The sequence below is a fragment of the Ochotona curzoniae genome, unplaced genomic scaffold (assembly GCF_017591425.1).
Source record: "Ochotona curzoniae isolate NIBS_2020 unplaced genomic scaffold, NIBS_Ocur_1.0 contig_2688, whole genome shotgun sequence".
NCBI lineage: Eukaryota > Metazoa > Chordata > Mammalia > Lagomorpha > Ochotonidae > Ochotona > Ochotona curzoniae.
The window spans coordinates 22,981-49,347 of NW_024465553.1; the positions used below are offsets into that span (position 1 = coordinate 22,981).

At 49.7% G+C, this 26,367-nt stretch overlaps 2 gene segments (V, D, J or C); both read left to right on the forward strand.

Annotated features, from left to right (window-relative positions):
* Positions 1-41: 41 nt before the first annotated feature.
* LOC121153190 lies at positions 42-4,120 on the forward strand. The segment is given in 2 exon segments: positions 42-166; positions 3,708-4,120. Coding segments are annotated over 2 exon segments (459 nt in total).
* Positions 4,121-11,846: 7,726 nt separating this feature from the next.
* The window catches only part of LOC121152803, a 43,903-nt gene continuing 29,382 nt past the window's right edge, over positions 11,847-26,367 (forward strand). Inside the window, 3 exon segments of the C gene segment in view lie at positions 11,847-11,955; positions 12,058-12,359; positions 24,818-24,850. Of these exon segments, the coding sequence occupies positions 11,910-11,955; positions 12,058-12,359; positions 24,818-24,850 (381 nt within the window).

The window sequence follows — 26,367 nt, forward strand, 5'->3', positions numbered from 1 at the left end:
GGCCCTCCCCTGTGCTCAGAAAAATCAGAACAGCCTCACCAGCAGCTCTGACACAGGAGCCCCAGACCAGGGACTCCCAGCTGTCCCACTCAGGGATCGCACTCCACACAGACACTCACCATGGAGACCGCTCTGAGCTGGCTTCTCCTGGTGGCTGTGCTCCAAGGTCAGTGATGGAGGAGGACAAGGGGTGTTGAGTATGGGAGAGGATGAGGATGAAAGGACAGTGGGTGTGAGAGTCTCCTGACCACGATGTTTGTGTTTGCAGGTGTCCAGTGTCAGCAGCAGCATTTGGAGGCTTGTTGAGGTTGGTCAAGGCTAGGGAGTCCCTGAAACACTCCTGCTAAGTCTCTGGATTCACTTTAGGTGGTTATGTGACGTCCTGGCTTCACCAGGCTACCGAAAGTCACTCAAGTGGATTGCATTCACTAGTAACAGTGGTGGTAGCACATGTTACCTGGACTCCGTGAAGGTTCAACTCGCCATCTCTAGAGACAGCACTCAGAGCATGCTGTCTCTACAAAGGATGTGCTACAATATATGTCAGTCTTTAATGTTTTGTCTATATTAGCACAATATCCAGGACACAAAGTACAGCCTGTTACTGATAGCTTTTATAATTGTGCACATGTACAAGGCTGTTAACATTCACACTTACGGGCCTGGCACCATGGCCTAGTGGCTGAAGTCCTCGCCCTGAACATGCCGGGATACCATATGGGCACCAGTTCTAATCCCGGCAGCTCCATTTCCCATCCAGCTCCCTGCTTGTGGCCTGAGAAAGCAGTCAAGGACGGCACAAAGCTTTGGGACCCGGCGGTTCAGACCATCCGAAAAGCAACCAAGTTCAGCAAAATCATGCTTCAACACTATAAACAGCTAAATACTAAAATGAAAATAGACACGAGACAGCTGAATAGTAATCTATAGCCATTTTGAGGTGTATAGGATATACACTGGTTGAATAGAAACCAAAATTGAAATGTCTATGAAGAAGTCACAGGATGTAGTTAAGAACCTGCATTTTCCTATTAACATATTGGTTCATCAATACCATGTCAGTTAATGCCATAATGTTGAAAATGGTTGTTGATGTTATGCTGGGGCTTTTAATTGATTGGGATGATACTTTGCTGGCTTTACCTTCAGACCAGAGATGGTCTCACCAAGAAAACGTTGAACTCACTAGGATAATAAGATGCTGGACTCTATGCTTGATAAATAACGTCCAATGAAAGAACCTCAACTGAATTTGAACTGTGGTAATGCAACAAGGTGGAGAAATCCACCATGGTGAGGGTTCGGGATGGGTTGGGGGGAATCCCAGAACCTATAACACTGTGTCACTTAATGCAATGCAATTTAAAAAAAAAAAACATCAGCTCCTGGAAGGGCTGAAGGACAGGATGCATCACCACAACTGTGGTCAACGTGCTGCTCAGTAGTCGCTAGATGAGTGTCTCCAGTCAACCTCAAACCCTCGTCCTTGCACTAATGTGACCCCTTCTCTGTCCCAGGCCTGACCTCTGCTAACCTCCAGTGTAGTTCCTACCCCACAAAGTCAAACCATGGCTTTCCATGTGTAACACAGATAGTGTAGCATGGGTCGGTGTGTCTGGATTAACTCACTTAGCATAATCTACTGCAGATCACCCTCAGTCCCCCAAATGACAGCAATGCCTGCTTTGAATGTTGAGTAATATTTCATTATAGCATTCATGATATATTTGCTTTAGTATTGATTTGAGGTACTGTGAACACTGCTGCACTGACTGAACCTACGATGATGTGACTGTTGACACGTGGCTCCTTACCTCTCAACTCATGTGAACGTGGAGTCATGATTACCAGACAATGGGAAAGCAGGAAGGGAGCACAGGAGATTCCATTCCAGGGCTCAAAGCACCACTCATAGGATGCAACTGCACTGGGCTGCCTCAGTTCCCACAACCCAGTGTATCTTATGAACATCTAGGAGATTTTCAGCCCCAAGCACAGTGTGATGAAAAGGAGCTGGGATGTCAGTGTCACTGAGTGATGTGTACAGCACATGCTCTGCAGTAGCACACACAGACATCACAGAAAAGGGCAAATCACATGTGTTCACCAAAAATTCTAAAAATACTGCAGCACATAAATGGGTGAACACTGGTCTGTCCCCAAAACAACCCATTCCTGTACTTCCCTAAGTTTCAGAGCAGAGTCAGGTGTTGGCAAGTAGTTTTGAGGCCCCACTAGGATAGCCACATGCCAAAGCAGACCACTGCCCTGAGCCCAGTTTAGTGTGTCCCATGCTTGTTTCTGGGAAACAGTGGAGGACAGTGCCAGACCTACGCCCTCACCATCAAGATGGAAACATGGACGCAGCTACAGGCGCCTGAATTCCACCTCACCAAGTCCTGTTTGTTGCAAGCGTTTGGGTGTCAAGCCCAAAACAGAAAATATTCCTCTCCATGTGTCTATCTCTCCCTTTTATTCTTTTTTTTTAAAGATTTATTTTTATTATTTTTTCATTGGAAAGGCAGATATACAGCAAGGAGGAGAGACAGAGAGGAAGATCTTCCGTCCGATGATTCACTCCCCAAGTGAGCGCAACGGTCGATGCTATGCCGATCCGAAGCCAGGAGCCTCTTCAGGGTCTCCCACGTGGGTGCAGGGTCCCAAAGCTTTGGGCCGTCCTCGACTGCTTTCCCAGGCCACAAGCAGGGAGCTGGATGGGAAGCAGAGCAGCCGAGACATGGACAAGAACTATATGGGATCCCAGAGCTTGGAGGTAGAGGATTAGTCAATTGAGCTATCATGTGGACCCCTTTCCCTTCCATTCTTAAAGCTTAGTTTGTTTAATTGAAAGTCAGGGGTACAGATGCGGCAGGAGAAAGACAGAGAGGACAGAAACCAGAGGCTTGCCTTCGGAGCCCATGTGGGTGCAGAGGCCTGAGCTCCTGCACTGTCCTCCAGGGTTTTACCAGGATCATGAGCAGGGAGCTGGATCAGAAGTGCATCAGTCAGTACTCAAAGCAGCATCCACAATGGTGCCAGTAATACAGGGAGAGGCAGTCTCAGCAGCCACACAATGCTGCTTCCTTCACCACTTCTATTTAGCTAGTGCCTTGTCTCTCTCTATGCATTTCATCTCTCTCTCTCCTTCCCTCTCTCACTCTTGCTGTGACTAGCTCTGTCTCCCTCTCTCCCTTTCCCTGTTACAATGCCATTCAAGTAGATAATGAATTCATACCAAATTAACGCGAAAGCTGTGTATTCCAGAATAGCTCAATAAAATAAAACAAGGCAATACCGTATAACAATTTCAAATGCGAATCATAACATGAGAAATCATAATTTCTGAGTCTCTGTCACATTAATCACTCTCATCTGCTCTGGCTCCTGACATCTCCGAAGCCTCTGACTACGCGACTTGTTAAATAGAAGCAGGACATACAAATAGGGCCCTCCCTCTGCTCATGAAAACCAGCCTCACCAGCAGCTCTGACACAGGAGCCCCAGACCAGGGACTCCCAGCTGTCCCATTCAGGGATCACACTCCACACAGACACTCACCATGGAGACTGCTCTGAGATGGCTTCTCCTGGTGGCTGTGCTCCAAGGTCAGTGATGGAGGACAAGGGGTGTTGAGTATGGGAGAGGATGAGGGTGAGAGGTCAGTGGGTGTGAGTGATAGTTTCCAACGAGGACGTTTGTGTTTGCAGGTGTCCAGTGTCAGGAGCAGCTGGAGGAGTCCGGCGGAGACTTGGTCGAGCCTGGGGCGACACTGACACTCACCTGCAAAGTCTCTGGATTCAGCATCAGTAGCTACTACATGTGCTGGATTCGCCAGGCTCCTGGCAAGGGGCTCGAATGGCTCGCATGCATTTATGCTGGTAGTAGTGGTAGCACATACTACGCGTCCTCCGTGAAGGGCCGATTCACCATCTCCAGCAGCAGCGCCACCAGCACGGTGTCCCTGCAAATGACCGCTCTGACAGCCCAGGACACCGCCATCTATTACTGTGCCAGAGACACAGTGCAGGGACCTCAGTGTGAGCCCAGGCACAAACCTGGCTGCAGGGCCTGTGGCTCCACCAGGGGGCGCACAATGATCGCTGAGCTGACTCAATACTAAATGCAGACATAGGCTTGGTTCCTGTTAAGGAACCCACAGCAGTCCAGTGGACAATTGTAAATGTTTGCTTTCATCTCCACAAGGACATCCTGAGTTAGAGAGCTTTGAGACAAGATGACGTTGTTATGAGAACAAGTTGTGGATTCATGGAAGACTGCAGGGTTGTCAGGGTTCAAGACCATGGGAATACCCTAGGACCCAACATGTCTTCTCAGATCAGACCAGGGCAGGGCCCCCGGGTTCCAATGCAGGACAGTTTTGGTGTGCAGCTTGGAAGACAGGAACAGCCTACTAGAGTGTTTAATCTGTTAAACCTAAAGGATTTCACATCTTATTTTCCCCCATAATTCTGGGCTTCTGTGATTCAGAGTGACTCAGTTATGCATCTTTTCATTTTGGATAGTCTATATTCCTTTCTTCCTTGTGCCAACCTCTCCCTTTCCCCCTTACTCAGGAAACGGTCCGGGCTCCTGGGGTCCAGGCTTACAGCACTCCGGGTGTTGCCCTCAGTTCAGGTATGGTTTGAGCTGGTTCAAGCTCACTCTCAGTATCCTGGGACTCCCCTGTGGTTCCAGGCCAGGAACTGTAGTGGGAAACACAGATTAGTGGTCAAAGGATACGATTCACTGGAAGGTGCTGGGTGTGGACACTAGCCGTCCTGGTTTTACCCAAACTATCATGGAATCCCCTGGACCTGTTGTGGTCACAGGGCAGCAAATCCATGGCTATGATTCCTGGACAGTGGTGCCCAGCTCGATGGAAACTGTTTATCTGGGACAGATACCCAGAGCAGAATCAGCACTGCACCAAGTGCTGCCACGGAGAGCCTTTGTCCAGAGAACCCTGTGTCCATCTGCCTCTCCTGACTGTGCTCTTTGACTCTTTGTCCAGAGGCCCCTGCCCTTCGTTTGTTGCTCTGTCATCCAATAGCCCAGGAAGGAGACTGCCCAAGGGAAAGGGTGTATTGAGCTCACAGCTGTGGAGGATGAAGTCCAGGACCAGGCAGCCCCATGGGTGAGGGTAGGTGGGAATACGCATCATAACACTGAGAATGCCTGTGGCACAGTTCACATCCTAAAACAGGAAGCCAGGAGGACCCAGAGGGTCTCTGAAAATCTTGTCTTCCTGGCGGAAGCTGGGAACACTTAAATCGAATCTCTTCTGAGGGCAGGCTCCCAGAGCCACGTACAAACCCTCCAACACGCCTTAATCCCTAAAGCTCCGTCACTTCTCATATGGTCCTCCTAGGGACTCCACCTCCAATACTTGAAAATGTGGGGCACACACTCAAGCCACATTCAAACTCTAGGTGCTGTGTTCTGCCTGGTTGGTAGGTCTCATCACTCCAGGACCAGATGTTCAATGTCTACAGATGCTTTTGTTAGAGACCAACAATTAAAATGTTTTTCTCTTCAAAATGTCCTTAAATTGAAATTCTGTGAGTGAGTTGAACAGGAGTTATGAGTATAAAAATGTGTAACGCCATGTCTTCATGTGTGCAAACCTAGTAAACAATCACACAGCAAAGGTAATCCCTGTATCCATCAACTCATACAATGTCCTTCATTTCAATGTGAGATCACCGGATATCCACCCTGCTAGAAAGTTCCAGATGTGCAATTCTCTTTGTTGACAGCCTTCACAGTGGAGAATGATAGGATGCTCAGAATCAATCCAGCGGTAAGCAAATGAAGCACATCGTATAAACACCGTGGGATTCACACATCAGGTGGCAACGAGCTGTCATTCTGTATAGGAAGCTGTGGTGCATGCGTAACCACAAGATGTTGGGAACTCCAACCAGGACTCGTGTCCTGAATGTGAGAGAGCAGGATGTGGAGGACTCTGTCGGCAGATTACAGAGTGTGTCTAACACCAAGCTGATATTTGATGATTTCTGTTATAAAGTGAGTAGAACTTTGCAAGGTCTTTCCCTTGGAGTTAAAATGGAGGAAGAGATGGTCTGTTCCAGGAGGGGACAGGATGCAAGTCAAGAGAGCAGGATTTGAGGAGTTACATCTGGCAGATAAACTTCCAGGTTTATTAGAACGGTGGACCTTCACACCTCCATGAAGTCCATGTTAGGAATAAATACAATTGCATTTATTTATCATCTTAAAGTAAAAATGTCAGTGTCCATTAGCTGGAAATAATCTATAGAATTTAATATTTGGGGGCCTGACATGAGAGCTCAGCTGGCTAATCCTTTGTCTTGAAAGGGCTGGAATCCCTTATGGGTGCTGGTTCATGTTCTGGCTGCTCCGCATCCCATTCAGTTCACTGCTTATAACCTGGTAACACAAAAGAAGATGGCCCAAAAGCCTTGGGACCGCGAGCCCATGTGGAGAGCTGGAAGAAGCTCCTGGCTTCTGATTGGCTCAGCTATGGCTATTGCAGTCATTTGGGAGCAAACCAGCAGATGCAAGATCTTTCTGTCTCGTGGTCGCTTTATAAATCTGTCTTTCCAAGAAAAATAAATAAACCCCCCCCAAAAAAAATCTCACCAAAACTGTACAGTATCAAAAAACTTTAAATGGATCAGAAATTTTAAAAGAATGTAGTATTTTTACCATTTACTATTTATAAATCTGTGTTGAAAATCAAATATGTGCATGAGGTTAGTGAAACTTGTTGGTGTCTGAATGCATGCCACGTGCAATCATTAAGTCAGAATCTTTAGCACGTCCTCCACACAAACCCTGCTGTCATCTGTTGTGGAAGATTGTCAGAGCCCATGCAGGATATAAAACGTGTCCCACAAACTTAACACAAGCAAAGTACACACTCCAGCTAGGAAGTGTGCAGAAGACATGCAAGACACAGGCCAACTTGCAATTGAAGATTCTAAGGATCACTAGTCATCAAGGAAATGCAAATAAAAGCCACAATGAGGGCTCACCTCAATGCAGTCAGAAGGTTGTCATCAAACTTAAAACAACAAGAACACAGCAGACGCTGGTGAGGACATGGACGGAAGGTCCTCGAAGGTGCTGCTGGTGGGAATGTAAGCTAGTGCGAACACTGTGGGAGACAGCATGGAGACTGCTCAGTGCCTGAAAACAGATCTAGCATGTGACTGAGTAATCCCATTCCTGAGCACGGACCCAGACAAAATGAAATCAGTATGCAAGAGAGTCATTTGTACACCCATGTCTATCGCAGCTCAATTCACAGTAGCTAAGATTTGGAATCTGCACAGATGCCCTTCAAGAGGTGAGTGGATAAGGAAAACATGGCTTATATACAGCATGGACTACCACTCAACAATTTCAAAAATGAGATCTTGTTCGGCAACAAAATGGATGCAACTGGTACCCATGATGCTCAGCCAAATCTGCCAGTCTCAAAGAGACAAACTGCGTGTCTTCATTATGTTGCAGCTAAGATAGACACACAAAGAAGGGTGGGAATGAAACCGCCGCTGTGGGGTTGAATTGTCATTTTCAGTCCATGTTTATACTCCGGTGGCATGCGGTGTTGTTGAATGTCATGATTAGTGACAATTTAAGCCTGTGGATGGAGTGGATGAAAATGATGACTGTGCAAACACCGATAAGAACAGACACAGGAGAGTGGGAGTGAGGAAGCAGGGAACAAAGGGTGCGGCTGTCCTCTTGGAGCTGTGCTTATGGTGTGCATGGAATCTGTTCTTTTCACAGTAGTAAAAAGGAAAAGCAAAAATCAAAATTAGAAAGTAAACCTACTGTAATATCTTCTGCTTAAAATAAAGCAAAGCATTAAAAAAAAAAAAGAATGTTCTATTCTTCCATCCCTGTAGGGAATTTTGCAGAACACAGCATATTAACTATTGTCACCCAGTTGTTCAGTAGATCGCTAGACGGTGTCTCTTGTCTGAATGAACCTCTGGAACCTTGACCTCAACTCTGCTATTCACAGTCCAGACTGATCACCACAGTGCTTCTTGCCCCTATGGACTCAGCGTGTTAGAGACCACACCGAAAGGGACACGGGGCATGTTCCTGTCGCCTCTTACTTAGCATTTTATACTTACTTTTGTCCTTTACAGAGTGTACTCCCAAATCACACAAGTTGTCAAAAATGACAGCGAATTTTCTAAACACCAAATACTATTCCATGATGAAATGTCACATTATCCATTGATTCCTTTGTGCAAGTGCTGCTTGATTATACACCCGAGCCAGCTGTAACTGATGCTACGTCTACTGTGTATGGGACTGCAGCTCTAACTCTGATATAGCAACATATCCCTTGGACGTACCCCAACAGAGGGATTACAGATTCTACGGCAGTTCTGTTTCTTCATTTCATGAACATTTACACTGCTTTTCATGATGACTTCTCTGATTTGCAAGGAATATCACTTCTTCACGTCCACCACAAGTGGTATCTCTCACGTTTCTGCCAACATTAGCCCTAGCAGGAGCCAGGGGATATCTCTGGTTCTAATCTCTATTTCCACGGTGATTGGAGCTTTAAACAATTTCATACATATGTCTGTCATGTATATTTCTTTTGAAAGAAACTATTAATAATATGTCATCACTTTCAAATACTTAAATTTAAATATGTATTCATTTACTTGCAATGAAGGAAACAGATTTTCCACACTCTTGCCTACTAGGCAGATGACTAAGCACCAGCGGATGGGCCACTGACTCCACAAACATGTGATCAACCCAAGTGTCCCCCAGAGAACACTGGACACATCACGCATGGTCTGCCAAACTGAACAAAGCCAGGAAGCAGAAACCAGGATCAGAGCCAGAACCCACTCTTACGCACACAGAAAGGTGTGCAGCATCCCAAGCCCCCCCCCCCCAACTGTGTCTCACCATTGAAAATATGGTTACGCCGGTATTTGTCAGAAAGGTAGAGCAACAGAGAGGGAGGGTTAGAGAAACAAGATCTTCCAAATGCTGGTTTAGTCCCAAACGGGCCTGGGCCAGACCAAATCCAGGCGCCAGGAACTCCATCGTGGTCTCTCACATGGGCAGCAAGAGCTCATGCACACGTGCTGTCTTCCACTGACTCCCTAAGCGCATAGTTTGGCGTCAGAACAGGTGGGACTTGAACCAGCGCCCCAGTACAGGACGCGGGTGTCCACTTGACAGTGACGCACCAGCCGTCCTCTTCACCCTTCCCAATGAATGCGTTCCATTTATGGTCCTTCTGCCTCTGGATCAACGATGTGAACCACATGTGTGTTTCAAGATTCTTCCTCCTGGATCTGCAGTGTTCTTCTGCCATTCTCTTTGCTTCTCAGAAGCAACGTAACTTCAAATATCAACAACACGTGCCTATGTCTCCTTACATTGTCTGAACTCTTGCGGGTCTAGCAAAGAAAATGCTCACCCAGATCTCGTCGATATGCATTTGCCTTGTGTTTTCTTGTAGTCGATTTACAGTCTCATGTCTAAGATTTAAGTCATTCCTCACTCTTCAGCCCTTTTTCAAGTCTAGCATCAAGTTATAGAACAAGCTACCCTTTTGAAAACTTATCCAGGTTCCCATCAACATACAGACCCAATTCTCAACTGTGTGCTTTTGTCACCATAGGAAAAAAACATCAGTTTTCTGTGAGTCTGAATTTGCTTTCAGGTTCTTGGTTGTGTTCTATTGCAAGTGTGTCTGTATTTACTCAGTTCCACATAGCCTTTCTCAACACAGTGTGTTGAAGCCTCCAGGGATCTTCCTCATCACAGTACAGTTTTGAGTACACTGAACTCTTCTGTTTTCCATGCAAATATTCGGGTTTCTATCCCTATGTCCTTGAAGAATATCTGCGATGGCATCAAGAGATACACACTGAACCTGGAAGTCACACAGCATCATGTACTTTCAATGATGTTATGTGTTTAGCTTCATGTGCTCAAGGACTCCTTCCAATGTGACGGAGTTCAATTTTCCCACTAGTTTTACAATAAGAAGGCTGACAACACTCACTACCTTGGCTACATTGCATCCAGGATTGTTACTTTCACAATACTGCCAGTGGGATTGATTTCTCACTCATTTTCTGCAAGTGTGTTTTCATTACATGGATGTGCTGATCAGTTTCCTGTGGATGTGTATGTTCAGCGATTCATGAATGTTTCTCACGTATGAAGTTATGGGGAGATGGACTCTATGTCTTGCATCTTGTGTGAATGTGAAAAATCTGACTTCTTATTTTCCCAGGAAGATGCCATTTGGTAACCATTTAGGGATATACGGTACAAAGTACAGTGGGAGAGGAAAGCTCACATTAGCACTATGACCAAAACAAAAGAAAACAAATCTACATTTTATGGCTAACTTTAAAAGATGGAGAGCAGTTGGAAAAATCCCCCAGTGAACCTAATAAAGGTGAGAGAGGTGACAAAGCAGTCACCTGTACGTGTGTGCACGGTTGCATATTCCCCACTCACGTGGACAAACATTCCATGTCATAGCCGGGGGATCACACAGGGAACACGGGGAACATACTGCGGTGAAAATCTGCTCAGGAATTTGGGTGACTGTGTGGTGATCAGGGATGCTAACTCCACATGTTCAGTTTGACCTGTTTACTATATGGTTGTGGCTCGGTCAGATGCCATATTCCCCATGTAAATGCAGCATTGCTGATAGATAACATCGCACGGTAGATAACACACTCCTTAAACTCACAGATATGGCACGTAACACATTTTTCTAGAAGACTTCAGAATGCCACAAGCACACTGTGTCCTCTTACAGAGCAAGGTTGTGCAGACAATCTGGGCCGCAGTTCTGTCCTGAGCTGTTTTGGGGAGCAGCTGGGCCCAGTGCCGTGGACCAGGGTGCGAGACTGTGAAGGTACCTCCTCCCAGAAAAGAGCCCTGGACACACAGCAGAGCCAAGGGGTGCTCCAGTTACAAGTGTGCATATGGGCAGCACAGCCCACACTCACATGAACACTGCATGTGGTGCTCCTGTGCAGGAACACGAGGAGGGCAGGCATGGCTGTGCAGGGAGCTCAGCCATGCCTGGAATGTCCACATCAAACCTCAGAGAACAAGCTCCTCCTACTGTGCGTCTGAGAAGCCTCAGGACCCTGACACCCATGGCAAAGCCCTGAGCACAGATCTGGGATCACCTAGCCCTACCTGTGCTAAGTGGAGGAGCAAAGCAGAGGGGAGGAACCCGGTCTTCTCCATCACTGCCTCTCCCTCTGCCACTGAACCCTTCAAACGGAGAAAATTCCTTACATCTCAAGACTGAGCAATTTTTAACATGTACCAATTTAACCTCACAGGTACACAAGAGATTATACACGTGCTATCCTTTCTTAAAAAGAAAATACTAGTGTCACATTAGGAGATTAATGAGAACAATCATAAAGAGGGAGAGGGCACACCGTCATGGAGCTGAATTTACACGGAGAAGATGCTGCTGACGTCTGTGTGTGCACCATGTAACACACAGGTTCACAGGTTATTTAAAATACGGTGTCTATTCTGAAACAGTATGTGACCATCATCCTTCTTACTAGGGATTTTTTTCACCTGCACAATGGTCTGTAAGAAAACAAAAAAAATTTTTTTAAAACGGTCTCTTTCAGGTCTGTTTATGTAAAACACTGCAATAGCTGACAATTTCCAGCTCTTCCTCTTTAGTCCAAAACTTGCCTAAGAAAATCTTCTGAGGTGTTGCAAACTAGAACTTCCTATATAGGAGCAGGACATGCAAATAGGGCCCTCCCTCTGCTCATGAAAACCAGCCTCACCAGCAGCTCTGACACAGGAGCCCCAGACCAGGGACTCCCAGCTGTCCCACTCAGGGATCGCACTCCACACAGACACTCGCCATGGAGACCGCTCTGAGATGGCTTCTCCTGGTGGCTGTGCTCCAAGGTCAGTGATGGAGGACAAGGGGTGTTGAGTATGGGAGAGGATGAGGGTGAGGGGTCAGTGGGTGTGAGTGACAGTTTCCAATGAGGACGTTTGTGTTTGCAGGTGTCCAGTGTCAGGAGCTGGTGGAGTCCGGCGGAGGCTTGGTCAAGCCTGGGGCGACACTGACACTCACCTGCAAAGTCTCTGGATTCAGCCTCAGTAGCAATGCAATGGGCTGGGTTCGCCAGGCTCCTGGCAAGGGCCCCGAGTGGCTCGCAGTAATTAGCAGTAGTGGTAACACATACTACGCGTCCTCCGTGAAGGGCCGATTCACCATCTCCAGCAGCAGCGCCACCAGCACGGTGTCCCTGCAAATGACCGCTCTGACAGCCCAGGACACGGCCATCTATTACTGTGCCAGAGACACAGTGCAGGGCCCTCAGTGTGAGCCCAGGCACAAACCTGGCTGCAGGGCCTGTGGCTCCACCAGGGGGCGCACAATGAGCACTGAGCTGACTTAGACTGAGCAACCACAGAAGGGGTTGGTGGCAGGTTGCTATCTGGACTTGTGGTTTCCGCTCCTGTAACAGTTTCCTGAGTTACAAATTCCCATCAATGATGCCGTCCCCAATCCCGACCTCCCTGAGCATGACACGTTTTGATGTGTCATGGAGACCTTTACATGAAGAAAAGGCAGCTGTTTATGGAGGAATAAATGACTGCCCTGGGGTCATCCGGGTCAGAGTCAAGAGGGATCTCAGGCACCTGGGAGTCTCTTCCTATTGGGGTCAGGCAGAGCCCTCAGTGGGATTCTCTGGTTGAGGCAGGTAGGATTCAGACCAGAACCAGACACAGTGCAGAGCAGAGCCTGACCTGGTAAACCTGAAGTGTCCAAGTCCACCTCCTCCCTGCACAGCTGGACACATGTGACACAGTGTGACCCCTGTCCTCTTCCCTGTGACGATCAGAATCATCCTCTGCAGGCTGTGTGCCCACAGCTCCCTTTCTCTGCTGCATCCTGAACCACAGTGGAGCTCCATGTGGTCTAAGCCCCATTGTCAGGCTGTGAACCTGCTGCTCAGGTGAGGGTCAGGATGAGGCTCCTGCAACTGCTGACAGGACTTCCTCATTCCCTTTGTGCTTCAATCTACTCCCCACCCCTAACCCAGAACTCACTTGGCCAGAAGTGCACAGAATATATGAAGTGATCTGATTATTAGAAAATACTGGATGTGGAGCTGCTCTTGTTCTGATAGAGTTTGCTCCATTCCACCGAGACCACCAGACAGCGCTGACCAGGCAATCTGGCTTATGGAGCCCAGGTCATTAAGGACAGTGTCCTGCTGGCTCCAGCTCCACGATCCAACCCTGTCGCTGAATCACTGCTACGTGAAAGATCTTCACCAGAAACCGTTTATCCAGACCACCTCCTTCCTTCAATGGTTTCTGAGGCTGTATTCACAGGTTCTCAAGTGCTTAAGGCCAAATAGTCACATTTGTTTCTCAACTTTTTCATCATCTGAAAGGAACAAATATTCTATTAACAAGCATAAGTGCAACAATTTCATATGTCTACAAAAGATTTCCTGCAATGATACATATCTATCTCTCATGGTGGATTCTTTAATAGTTGAACAATTCTATCAACTGATGTAGAAATGTCACTTCTGACAACCCACTGTGAAAATCTGCATCCACACGACTTCAGCTTTCCCCATGAAATGGTGTGGGGCCTTTCGATTTGTCACATGTAGTTAATTCTCTATGGAATGTCTTCCATACATCAGTAATTCATCGAAAGTTTGTCAAAAAGGTTGTTGCACTGCAGGAACCTGCTGTGGTGTCTAGGGTAGCGGAACCCTCAGTGGTGGGTGGGACTCACACTGCTGATGTTCATTGTTTCCTATTCATGGTCCTGCTTTCCAATCTCCTGAGTGGGCACCACTGCCCAGACTCCCTGGTGCCCTCCTGTGTCTCCTGGCAGAAAGGAAACAGGTGTTTTCTTGGGCTCCGTGTCAGCTGCTGTCTCAGCAGTAACAAGGGTCCCCCATTCCCGGCAGCACAGACTCTCCCACTGCCAGGAGTCCCTCTATGACTGTGCTCTAAACTCCATCTCCAGATCCCCGTGCTGTGCCCCAGCTCCCTGCTGACTCTCACCCACCGCCCTAGGTCTCTTGCTGTGCAGTGCTCTCCTGGCCCCTGCCACCGGCTCCACTCCACCTCACGAAGTAGCTGTAGGGGTACTGATCTGGCGGCAACCAGTTACAGGGAACTTTGGGGTTAGCCTCAGCGTCCAGGCAGGAGGGAGCCCTTCTCAGGACCCAGCCCAGATTCCTGAGCACAGGATGCTGCTTCCCACTATGAAGATGGCATACACCTCCCAGCTCATGAGTCTGCAGGGAGGTCAAGCACAGCCTTCAGGGTTAGGGTTGGGTTAGGGTTCGACACAGGAACGTGTGTGACTGAGGACATGGATGTAAAAGGAGGATCGATGTCCCCAAGCAGCATCTGAGGGGACACCAGACAAGCACAGGACAGAGGCTGGGTCCTCCATTGATTTGGCAAACAGAAGACAAGACTGGGCCGAGAGTGTGGGACGTGAGACAGAGGCGGTACAAGGCATGGGGCATCTGGGATTTGAAGGCACTGGAGGTGAACTCACCCCACTGAAGGGTAATGAGGAAAAACCACACGTGAAGCTGCACTGCGCATGGCGAGACTGTCCCAGCCATGCGCACCATGAGCCTGGCAACCAAGGAGGCCAAGTACAAAGGCCTCTTACCTTGGCCATCTGCTGCCTCCCACCCCACCAGAGCAGTTGTGGCAGTCAAACCTGCCAGCAGGCTGCCTCTCCCTGAGGCGTCTGTGCTGTCCCTGCTGGGAGCCCCCATCCTCTGTGCCAGTGCTCACAGCCACTCCTGTGTGTGGTTGGCAGACATTGCATGGGATTCGTCCTGCATGGCGCTAAACCCATTCTGACTCAGGAAAGAGGAGCAGGGAAAACACAGAGCCCAGGGGCACTCTGTTAGGGAAACGTCAAGCAGGTGCCCTACAAGGACACAGGGATATTTTCATCATCCTGGGGCAGCCAACAGGCATTGCCCCTGGTGCTGTTCTGACTCTCCTCCTCCACAGACAGGCTCCTGTGGACTCCTGAGAGCTGATGGAAGGACCCGGGAGACAATGCATGAGGTCTTGGAGGTTTATTTCAGGTGAGCACCAGCACCCACCAGGGCGAACTGGTGACACAAATCCAGACCTCCCATCTCCTCCTGGGTGAAGGAAGGACCCCTGTGTGCCCTGCAGCCTTCAGGGCACATGATCCTGAACAGTGTAGCTTCTCCCACTGACTCACAGATGTTCCTATCACAGTCTCTACATTTGCACAGGGGTCCGGAGGCCAACTGCCACTTTACTGTGGTTGAGGTTTTTCAGGGATTTCTTGTTGTTTAACCGTGGTAATTTTAACGGTTCGCACGTTTGTGGCTACCCCGAAGAGCAGTGCACAAATTAAAGCACAAATACGACCAAGGATCACTCTCCAAATGTAGATCGGTTCCAGGCTGCTTCTTATTTCACGGACTCTTCTGGGCGGAGGGCCGCTGTCTGAACTCCCACCAGGACCAGTACTGAGGCACAGTGGGGGACTCCAGCCCACATGGCAGTGGCAGTGCTTTCTATTGTTGCAAACTCCTCGGAAGCTGCACTTCTCAGGGGTGCAGTCATACTGCAGTTCAGCCATTGTCCCATTACATTGGAAGTTGATACAGAAAAGCCCGTCAGCACAGGGAGTGCCACTTCTCACGTGTCCAACATCACTGGCTCCTGTTGCACGGTGTCGATCTAACCCGAAGCAGTAGACATTATCATACATAGTCTGGTGGAAGGAAACATGATCCTGCAGCTTGGGGACAGTGCTGACATTGGTGCACTGCAGCCTCCCACACTTCTTGTGTTCCGGAGCACACCTACGAAAATACAAACCCGGATAATGTCTAGAACAAAAGCCAAATCGGAACCCTATGGTGTTCACGTCATAGCAGCTGTCATGACCATTATGTGCACCTTCGCCAAAGATCTCTTTGCAGTGCATATTGGGGTCACTGCAGTTCCCGTGGTAGCAGTAGCCCTCCTCAGTGCACGGTGTTCCATCTTGAACATAAAAATCTTCAGGGCACGTGAATGCGGACCCGGTGCAGTATTCTGGAAGGTCACATGTGTTCATGATGGGTCTGCAGAGAGTTCCAGAAGGGGAGTAGGTGCAGTTTGTGCAGCATTTTGCTTTATTACAAACACTTCCAGGTGAGAACCGACAGTCATTTTGACAACATGGATTGGCATAACACTGCTTAAAGGAGCCGCAGTCACATTGCTCGTTTCCTTCCACCTCGTAGTTGCCACAGCGATCCTGTAGCAGGGTTTTATTGTAGTAAGTGTAGTCCAGATAATAAAAGCACGGATTGCCTGTAAACCCACTTGCATAATTTATATGAGTGAAGGTACAGTTGCTGAAGGTGTCTGTCAATTGCAAGGATGGGTGCATTATACAGGTGGTTCTTCTATAGCATGCACAATATTGATTATCATAATCAATACCCATCATTTTTATATGGGCCTGTGAAATCATAATAGCTAATAGTAGGTAATGTCTGCCTCGGTAGGAAAGATACCATAGGTTACTGTTGGTGCACATGAATCTTAGAATTGATCCTATCATGTTCTCGGGGTCATGTGGTGTCATCCATGTGGATATATCCGGATGGAATATGTTATAATAATTATGACGATAATAATTGTGGATTCGACCGTCTGGGATTGTAAAATCAGTGAAAGGTATCACTGGTTCTTGTATATTATATATGTTTAGAGCAGTAATATAAACTCCAGCATAAACTGTTTTGAAAATGCTGTCAACAACACTCCACGTACGCAGTAACAATTCTATAATTCCTGATATATTACTGTTGAGCACCAGAAACGTGCCATGAGAAATTTGAATGTGATTCTTGAAACGGAATGGATGGGAAGGATACACCATAACTTGGGACCTGGGAGCTGCTAGGTGGCTTACCTCAGAGAGCAAGAGGTCTGAGTCTTTGTTTTCTTCCTCTTCGGATGGGGTTGGCCCTGTACTGTTGTAGTCAGTCACTACCTGAGAAACAACGTGTTCAAATGTGTGCGAGTCCTGGAGGGGTTTGATTTCATAGGTCAGGTCATCCAACTTCATGATACCTGCCAAGCCCCCATAGCACGTGTCAATGGTGGCAGTGGACAGAGGGATGTCCTCCAAGTAGCCAAAGTAGTAACAGTCCGTTGGAATGTAGGGGTAGTCCATCTGCAAGGCTCCTTGGTCATCCTGGGTCATAATTAGCAGGTGTCTGGGCCAAATAGATTTCTTGCTCCGAAGGTGGATGACATGTCTTTGGCCCCCAAAGTGCAGGCTGTAGAAGACCCAGCCTGGCAGCTCCACACCTTTGCCAGGGTGCATCTCCTTCCTAGGAATCACCACCTCAGATTCAGTGTAGTGCCACATGGGGCGGCCAGGGGAGCACAGGCCTGCTTCCAGGAGCACCCAGAGCCCCAGCAGGAAGAGGGTGACCCATCCCACTGCTAGCACCATGGTCCAGCTCAGACATACGTGTCCAAGCAGATGCGTTAGAGAGAGGGTCCTCGGAGAGCCAGGTCTGAATCTTCTGCTGTGGTCTCCTCTGCCAGGGGACACTGACAGAGGACAAAGGGCCTCCCCAGGCTCCCAGCAGCCTCAAGAGATTGAGTAACAGAAGCAGGGCGTGGTAGGGGTGGGCCTGGGCATTGTGACAGCTCGGGTCAAAGGGCCTTGCACACCATCCATAGCTATCTTTGATTTTGGCCAAGTGCCCACCCGGGAGACTTTGATGCTAGCTGCCCAGTGTCTAGAAGAAGGCAGCCCACGGTTGGCCTCCACTCGGGAGAGCTCGGCAGCGCTGGGAAGAGGGAGCAGGTGTCTGCAGAGACCAGTTTTGGCTCTGGGTTTGTTCCTGCGTGACGTTTGTGAGGCTCCTGCACAAGGGCGTGGTTTGCTCTGACTCCTTCGGTTCCTTCCTGCCCTGGTGGCCCCATTACTCTGAAAACAGAATCTAGATTTTCTCACAAAGACTGAAAGAAAGGAAGAGACTAAGCAAAGTAGTAAACATAATTTCCTTTCCATTTTTTGAGATCTATTTATTTTTATTGGGAAGGCAGATTTGAAGAGGGAAGGAAAGACAGAGAGGAAGACCTTCCACCCACCTGTTCACTCCTCAAATGGCCACAACAGCTAGAGCTGAGCTGATCCGAAGCCTGGGGCAGGGGCCTCTTCTGGGTCTCCCACGCAGCTGCAGGATCCCAAGGCTTTGGGCCATCCTCTGCTATCTTCTCAGGCCATAAGCAGGGAGCTGGAGGGGTAGTGGAGCAGCCAGACACATTACAGCTCCCATTTGAGATCCCCACTCTTGCAGGGAGAGGATCAGCCTGTTGAAGCGTCACACCAGGCCTTGCTTCGTATTTTTCTATTCTAATGAGGCTCACTGGTGAAGGTGCCTGGCTAGAAGCTCAGTTGCATAAGCAATCTCAGTCAAACAGGTAAAGATGAGTAAGAGCAAATGCTGCTTATCCTTTGTTCCAATCTCAGAATCTACATGTCAGATTTTCAGCTGGGTCCTTGAAAATCCTCCAGAAATGTAGCTCTTGCCTGTCTGATGGAGAGCACAGGTGACTTGGCTTACTGGGTCCCCTGGAACTCTCCTAGGGTGGATGGCAGATGGCATCCTCACTGATGTACCACGTGACCTGAGCGTGCAAAGGGACGCCAAGGAGCATGTCCTAGCTTCCCAGGCCCAGACCCAGAAAGGATGGGTTATTCACAAATCCCAGTTATCTTTTAAAATGCTGTGTGTCATGAGAAAAAGAAAAAAGGCCTCCTTGCTCATTGCTGCTAGTCACATTTTAATCATGAAGGCTTGAAGTGTTTTGTCATGCATAGTTGCAGTTATTTCTAGAACCCAATCAAGAAGTGTCATGGGGGTGGGGTCAGGTCTGGATGGGTCTCAGGGGAATATCTGTATCTTACTGTCATTTTTGCTGTGAACTAAACAGAACAAACGTTTTTTTAGGAGTGTCAATTGCTGGCCTGGCGGCCCCACCTCCCTTCCAGCTCCTTGCCTGTGGCCTGGGAAAGCAGTCGAGGACGGCCCAAAGCTTTGGGACCCTGCACCCGCGTGGGAGACCCAGAAGAGGCTCCTTCTTCGGATCGGCAAAGCATCGGCCATTGCGCTCATTTGGGGAGTGAAACATCGGACGGAAAATCTTCCTCTCTATCTCTCCTCTCTGTATATCTGCCTTTCCAATAAAAATAAAATTTTTTAAAAAAAGAGTGTCAATTGCAAGAAACACTGGGACCTAAAAATAGTTTGAAACAATGCCATTCTTTTTGTATGCTATGTTGTAGCATAGACAGACATAAAATACCCAGAATGAATCTGACAAAGTTGAGAAAGAGCAGTGAATGAAAACCTACAAAATACATAGTTTGGAGAGATTTGAATAAACGAAGAAATGCTCCCCTGAGATATACATTGGAAAAATTCATTTTTAAAAACTTTGTTTATTCTATTTGATGTATTTTTAAGAGACAAGTAGGGTTCAGTGCTCAGCCTAGTGGCTGAAGTCCTCACCTTGCATGCACCAGGAGCCCATCTGGACACTGGCTCATGTACCAGCTGTGCATTCAACTTCCTGCTTGTGGCCTGGGAAAGCAGTCAAGGGTGACCCAAAGTCTTGATTCCCTGTGCCCACATGGGAGAACTGGGAGAAGCTCCTGGCTCCTGGTTTCGGATCAGCTCACCTCCGGCAGTTGCAGCCACTTGGGAAAGTGAATCAAAAGGCAGAGGAAAATTCTCTCTGTCTCTCCTTCTCTCTGTAAATCTGACTTTCAAATAAAAATAAAAATCTCAAAAAAAATAATAATAAATAATTAAAAAACAAGGCAGAACAGCAGCGTCCTCTGCTGGTGCACCCTCAAAGCCCCCCCCCTCCGCGCGCGTGCACACACACACACACACACAGCAAACACACACACAAATACACACACACACACACCCCGGCAAGAACAGGGACAGACTGAAGCCTGGAGCCCAGATCTTAATCTGAAACCGGATGCAGGTGACCCAAGCGGCAACCAAATCCTGGACCAACTCCACATTTTAATGGTAGCAGTGTTGTTTAATTCATTCAAAAATTCAATGTAATCCAAATTAGCATCTCAACAGAATATTCACTCATAGGAGTTCAGAGGTGGATTCTAAAAGTTCATAGAGAAATGTAAACAGTTTGGGGGAGTCCACAGAAGCCTGGACTGGCCTAGGTAAGTACACAGATGAACAGATGATGAAATAGCCAGAAGCACACAGCATCTGTAAAACAAATCTTGAGTTTCCCAAAACTGCTGCGATGGGTGACCATGTAAAAGGTGCTTGAAGGATCACCAGTGCCACCAGCGGAGGTGCAAAGATGCCTGGGATGAAGACAACTTCCTCTGCCCCATGCTGTCAGGGAGGATGGGCCCAAACTTCAGAAAGCCAGGGCCCCACACGCTGCCTCATGAAGCAAGGGACTCTGGGATCCCAGCACAGAATGTGTTTGTCAAAAACAGCCCATAATGTCACATTCAGAAGCACAAGACTCTAACTGTCGCCCCAGGACACCTGCTGGTCGCGTTGCCTCAGAACAACACCTTCCCAAGACAGACCCTTCTCTGCATTGGAAACCACAGTCCTAGTAGACAATGAATGAGGAGTCACTGTGAGCAATGATCTAGTCAGTAATGCCCTTTTCTGAGGCAGGGCCTGTCTCAGACAGTCAGCTCATCACCCTCACAGGACTCCGTCAGCTCTGCATCGGGCTGCATTTTGCTGCAGGCAGCCTGGCTTCATCAACGAGAGGGTTGGCTCCTAACCCTAACCCTACATGTGACATGCTGGGTCTGCCCTGGTTCCCCTTGTTTCAGCTGTGATGTGAGGTACTGGATCTGGCCCAGAACCCCTTGTGTCCTATACATGATGTGAGGTGCTGCGTCTGGCCCAGGTCCCCTTCTGTCAGCTGTAATGTGACGTGCTAGATCTGCCCTGGTTCCCCTCTTTTCAGCTGTGATGTGTGGTGCTGGGTCTGGCCTGGGTCCCCTCACTCATGCCACAGCCACCAAGTCGGACACAGCAAGGAGCCTACAGCTCCACAGAGGGGCCTCTCACTGTGCAGAGTGTAGGAAGGGCTGTGTCCCAAGGCCACCTAACAGGAGCAGAGCCAGGAGCAGCCACCAGGTGTGTCCAGTGCTCAGGGCCTCTCTGCTGTGCTCACTAAGGACCCCTGGCAGTTCATTGATGCCTGTGGATCCAGGAAAATACACAACAGAGACCACGCACTGGGCAATGCTGGCTACCTCCCCATCAGCCCTCACATGGACATGCAGATCTCAGTGTCCCAGCCCTGGGGAGGACCTGCAGGCCCATGCCAAACTGGAGGAGTGCGACCAAGGTGTCTGTGAGGGCATCCATGACAGCCAGTGCCACAGCTGCCCGGCAGGCACATGTCTTGTGTGGCAGACAGTGTCCCTCCTGGGCCACAGGACAAGGGCCCACCCCAGGAAGCAAGATGAGCACAACTTAGGAACTACACAGACATCCAGGGGACCAACCAGTTTGCATGAGGACCACAGCTGACAGGGGTGAAGGGAGGAGGGGCTTGGAGCCGTAGCAGACACGGGATCTGGGCATCTGGCCAGTCCTGTGGTCAGAAGAACACACTCCCTGTGTCCAGCAAGTGCTGACCATGGAGCCAGAGCTGGGTTCCCCCTCTTGTCCCTGGCTGGGAGGGGCCAAGAATGGGACTTGGGCAGGTGGTGGGTACAGGGCTGGAAACTTTGGGTGAATGGGTTAGAGGCCTGGAGCACCCTAAGAGCCACAGGAAAGGGCAGTGACCAGCCTAGTGGAGAGTGGAGGGTCCCCACATTGGATGTTGACTGGATGAAGTGAGGGGCCTGGCTGGTGTAGATGCTTTCACAGACAAGGGACCAAGACCTTGAGTCAAGACGAGGGTCAGGAGAGCAGCAGAGTTCAGCCCCATGGAGATCTGCTAGGGAGTGGGCAGCAGGATCCAGGACCACGTCACTCACTCACAGGGGCCTGCGAGGCTGAGGAAGAGCTGGAAGCGTCTCACAGACATGAACCTTGGATCATCTGAGGAGACTCTATGGAGAAGAGGGTGAGGCTAGCAGTCTCACCAGGAGTCTCGTGGATGTCAAGTCCCGGGGCTCAGGGCAGCGTCCTGTGAGAAGGATCTGATTTAGCAGTGTCTCTGTAAGTAGACAGTCATGATCCTGCGAAGAGCAGTCAAGGCAGCCGAGCCACACTGTTACTTGGCACAGCAGCCAAACATTTGAACATAGCACTGAGGACATAGCCTCCATGAATGGCAGCCAAGGGTACTCAGGCCCTGAGCTTAGGAGCTACAAAGATTCAACAAGAAACCTCTCATCACACGCCAGACACAGTCCCCAAAGCTCCACAAGGCAGGCAGATCCTCACAAAGAACAGTCCCTTGCCTACTCCATGGGCAGCACACCAGAGTCACCCCCACACATTCCAGCATCTCACAAACTTCACAGGTCAGCAACTTGCACAAGTCAGAACTTCACATGTCAGCCCCTCACACACCAACACCTCACATATCAACACCTCACAAAACAGCACCTCACACACAATCACCTCACATACCAGCACCTCACACACAATCACCTCACATACCAGCACCTCACACACAATCACCTCACATACCAGCACCTCACACACCAACACCTCACAGGACAGCACCTTACACACCAACACCTCACATACCAACACCTCAGAGGAAAGCGCCTCACACAGCAACACCTCACAGGACAGCCCTTCACACTTACCAACATCTCACATACCAACACCTCACAGGACAGCCCTCACTCACCAACACCTCACATAACAGCACCTCATACACCACCCCCTCACAGGACAGCCCCTCACACACCAACACATCACACAACAACACCTCACAAACCAGCACCTCACACACAATCACCTCACATGACAGCCCCTTACACACCAACACCTCACATAACAGCACCTCAAACACCAACTCCTCACATACCAACACCTCACACACCAGCACCTCACATTCCAGCACCTCAGAGGAAAGCGCCTCACACAGCAACACCTCACAGGACAGCCCTTCACACACAATCACCTCACATACCAGCACCTCACAGGACAGCACCTCACATTCCAACACCTCAGAGGAAAGCGCCTCACACAGCAACACCTCACAGGACAGCCCTTCACACTTACCAACACTTCACATACCAACACCTCACAGGACAGCCCTCACACACCAACACCTCACAGGACAACACCTCATATACCAATACCTCACAGGACAGCACCTCACACACCAACTCCTCACATACCAGCACCTCACAGGACAGCCCCTCACACACCAACACCTCACACACCAACACCTCACATACCAGCACCTCACACACCAGCACTGCACAGGACAGCACTTCACACAGCAACACATCACAGTGTAGCACCTCACATACCAATACATCTTTGCGATTTCTGAATCAACACCCTTAAAATTCTCAAAGGATTTTTAAAAATAAGGATGGAAGGTTCTGGGCAATACACAAGAGACAGAATGTTTGCCAGAGTCTGGGTCCAAGTAGGTATGTGCACAAAGAATATTCCAGTTTTGTGCTCCTACAGCTCCCTGCTCATGCTCTCAGTCATAGCTGCAGACTCAGAAGCCCCCGTCCACCTGACCTGGCTGCACGTGTTCCCTGGGAAGGCCAGCAGGAACACAGCAGCCTCAGACACTGCTCACTTCCCCAACTCCCCTAAGCTGTCACTGTGTCCCCACGGAAAGGCCAAAACCGTTCCTTGTCAATGGTCCCAGAGAAGCCTGCTCATGTCTACCATGCTCATTCTGGACAACACTCAAGCCAAAGATGGTAACTGAAGACAGAAACCATGCACTCACCCCTGTGGAAGGGGCAAAATCACTCTTCTGAATGCGTCAACTTCCACGTGGGCCTCATGCTCCAAGGGAAGGAAGCCACCAACCCACAGATCCTAAAAGGAACCACCTGTCTGAGTTGCCTGGACGGTGAGAGTCAGCGCTCAACCTGGGCTCCACCAGCACAGCCCACTGGACAGTGACCACAGCAAGCCACCCCACAGAAGGGCTACAGACCTGGCTCCAACTCTCTGTACCTCCCTGACCCTGTCGGGAGGGCAGAGAGTCCCAGGCAGCACTGCTGTCACTCTGGATATAGGCACCTGGGCTGGAGTGACCTAGATGGAGGTCAAGCCATGCAAGCCACTGTGGCAGCAACTGGGAAGATTTGTCTCTCCCTGGGGCTGGAAGTGATTGTTCTCCATCTTGTATCCACAGATAGAACAGAAACCAGAGTCAGGGTCACTGAGTCCCCAGGGCCAGCCTGTCTGGTGATTGGAAGGAGGCAGGGAGCCACCCAGGGTCAGCCAGACAGCAAGAGTGGCACACAGTGCGAAACTCTAACCAGGAGGCCCAGAGTCTTGCAGGTCTAACCCTAACCCAACCACGATCCTGAGGGTCAGCAGGGCAGTTGTCAAGGAGGGGGGCCTTCGGAAAAGGTGAGCTTGTTTCTCATTACCTAGCCCCCTTAGACAAGACCTGGGCCACAGTGCTCACTGAGAATAGGCAAGTAGTCTTTGCAGAGACCTATGGCTGTCTCCCCTGGTAAAAGGCAGACTCCCAAGAGCATGTGGGTGGGGATTTTGTAGGGGCATGTGGCACTGTGGGATATTATAGTAGTTGTAGTAGTTATGGCTACCACAGTGGCACAGCCCCAGTCCAAAAGTCCCTCGCCGCATGCACGTGTTCTCAGGGCTGAGGGGCCCAGCACCCAGGAAGCAAGACCTGGCGGGGTGCATCTCCTAGTGAACCCCACCCTGCCTCTGCCCACAGAGCTTCCATAGGGCACAGTCAGAGGCAAGGGCAGGCCCAGGGCCATGTCTGCACTGTGTGGTGCGAACAGGCTGAGGCCATAGGGTAGAGCCGGGCCCAAGAAGGACACTGAGACGATGGGAGGGGAGCCCAGCACAGACGCAGGAGGCATGCTCTGGTGCCTCCATCCCTCCTCCTTTGCAGTGGGGCCCTCGTGGCTGCTAGTGATGGAGTTAAAGACAGTTCCCAAGGGTTGGTGCAGAATGCTGAGTGGAAACCACAGAACAGGAAGCCTGTGGGAGGACGGCTGGCCCACAAACAGGAAGCCAGGGCCTGCTGTGGGCCAGGGGTCCCATGAACTCGGCAGCACTGCTCAAGAATGCGTGGATGCGCCCCAGCACTCACATCCTTCAGTGTATATGCGCAGGAGACCACTTAGAGCAGGGGAGGTCAGCTTCGACAGGCAGTTTGTAGGCTCCCAGTCCCACCGCAGGAGGTGGGGAGCAGCAGCAGAAGGGTCAAGAACTTCTCTGCTCCCTTAGGCCTCTTCTCATTGTGCCAGTGCGACCTAATCAAAACTGAACACTCCCCAAAGCCCCACCTTGGGAGGTTCTGCCCTGATCCTCTAATGCTGGCGCAAGACAGGCTCCCATGCTAGCATGAGTTTGGATTTGGGGCACCCCCAAACTGGACGCGAATCAGACGTCATCCTGAGGCAAAACGGGGTACTGCAGCATGACAGCTTCACATGTGGCAGAGCAGACGACAGAACAGGACAGGGAATGTCATGGGGACGTAGCTTTCACCAGTAAGCCGAGTTGCTGAAGCGTAAAACAAGTGCAAAAACAGACTTTCCATACGACTCCCTCCAGATGGATTCTTGTTAAGGAATGCATTTCTCGTGGAAAGCTAGCAGGTCGACCAGAAAGTGGTGACCGGAGGTCAGGGGCTCTGGTCTTGGCAGCGAAGGAAGAGGTGGGATTTTATGAAGGGCTAACCCACTGTGTAGTTATGGTAGCTACCACAGTGCTGCACCCAGCACAAAAATCCTCCAGGACTCCCAGGTCATGGGCTCCAGCTGAGCACCCTGAAGGGCTGGGAGGGACCAAGGTCCGTGGGTCTTTGCACCTTCAACCAAGCTCCAACCCTCAACCTAGGGACAGCCCTCTCCCAACCGCATCCCACCCAGGGGCCCAGGCAGTACAGTCCAGATTGTCAGGGCCTCTGTCACTGTGCCTATGGGAACTGGTTCTCACCGCCCCAGTCAAAACAAGTTAAAACAAGCTGCCCCATCAGGGGCTGAGCCCACTCCTTCCCACCAGGTCCTCAGCAGTTCCAGGGGCCAGGCAGCTACCAATCTCCCACCCCTGCCAGCATCTACTCCTCCTGTCCCACACCCCTCAC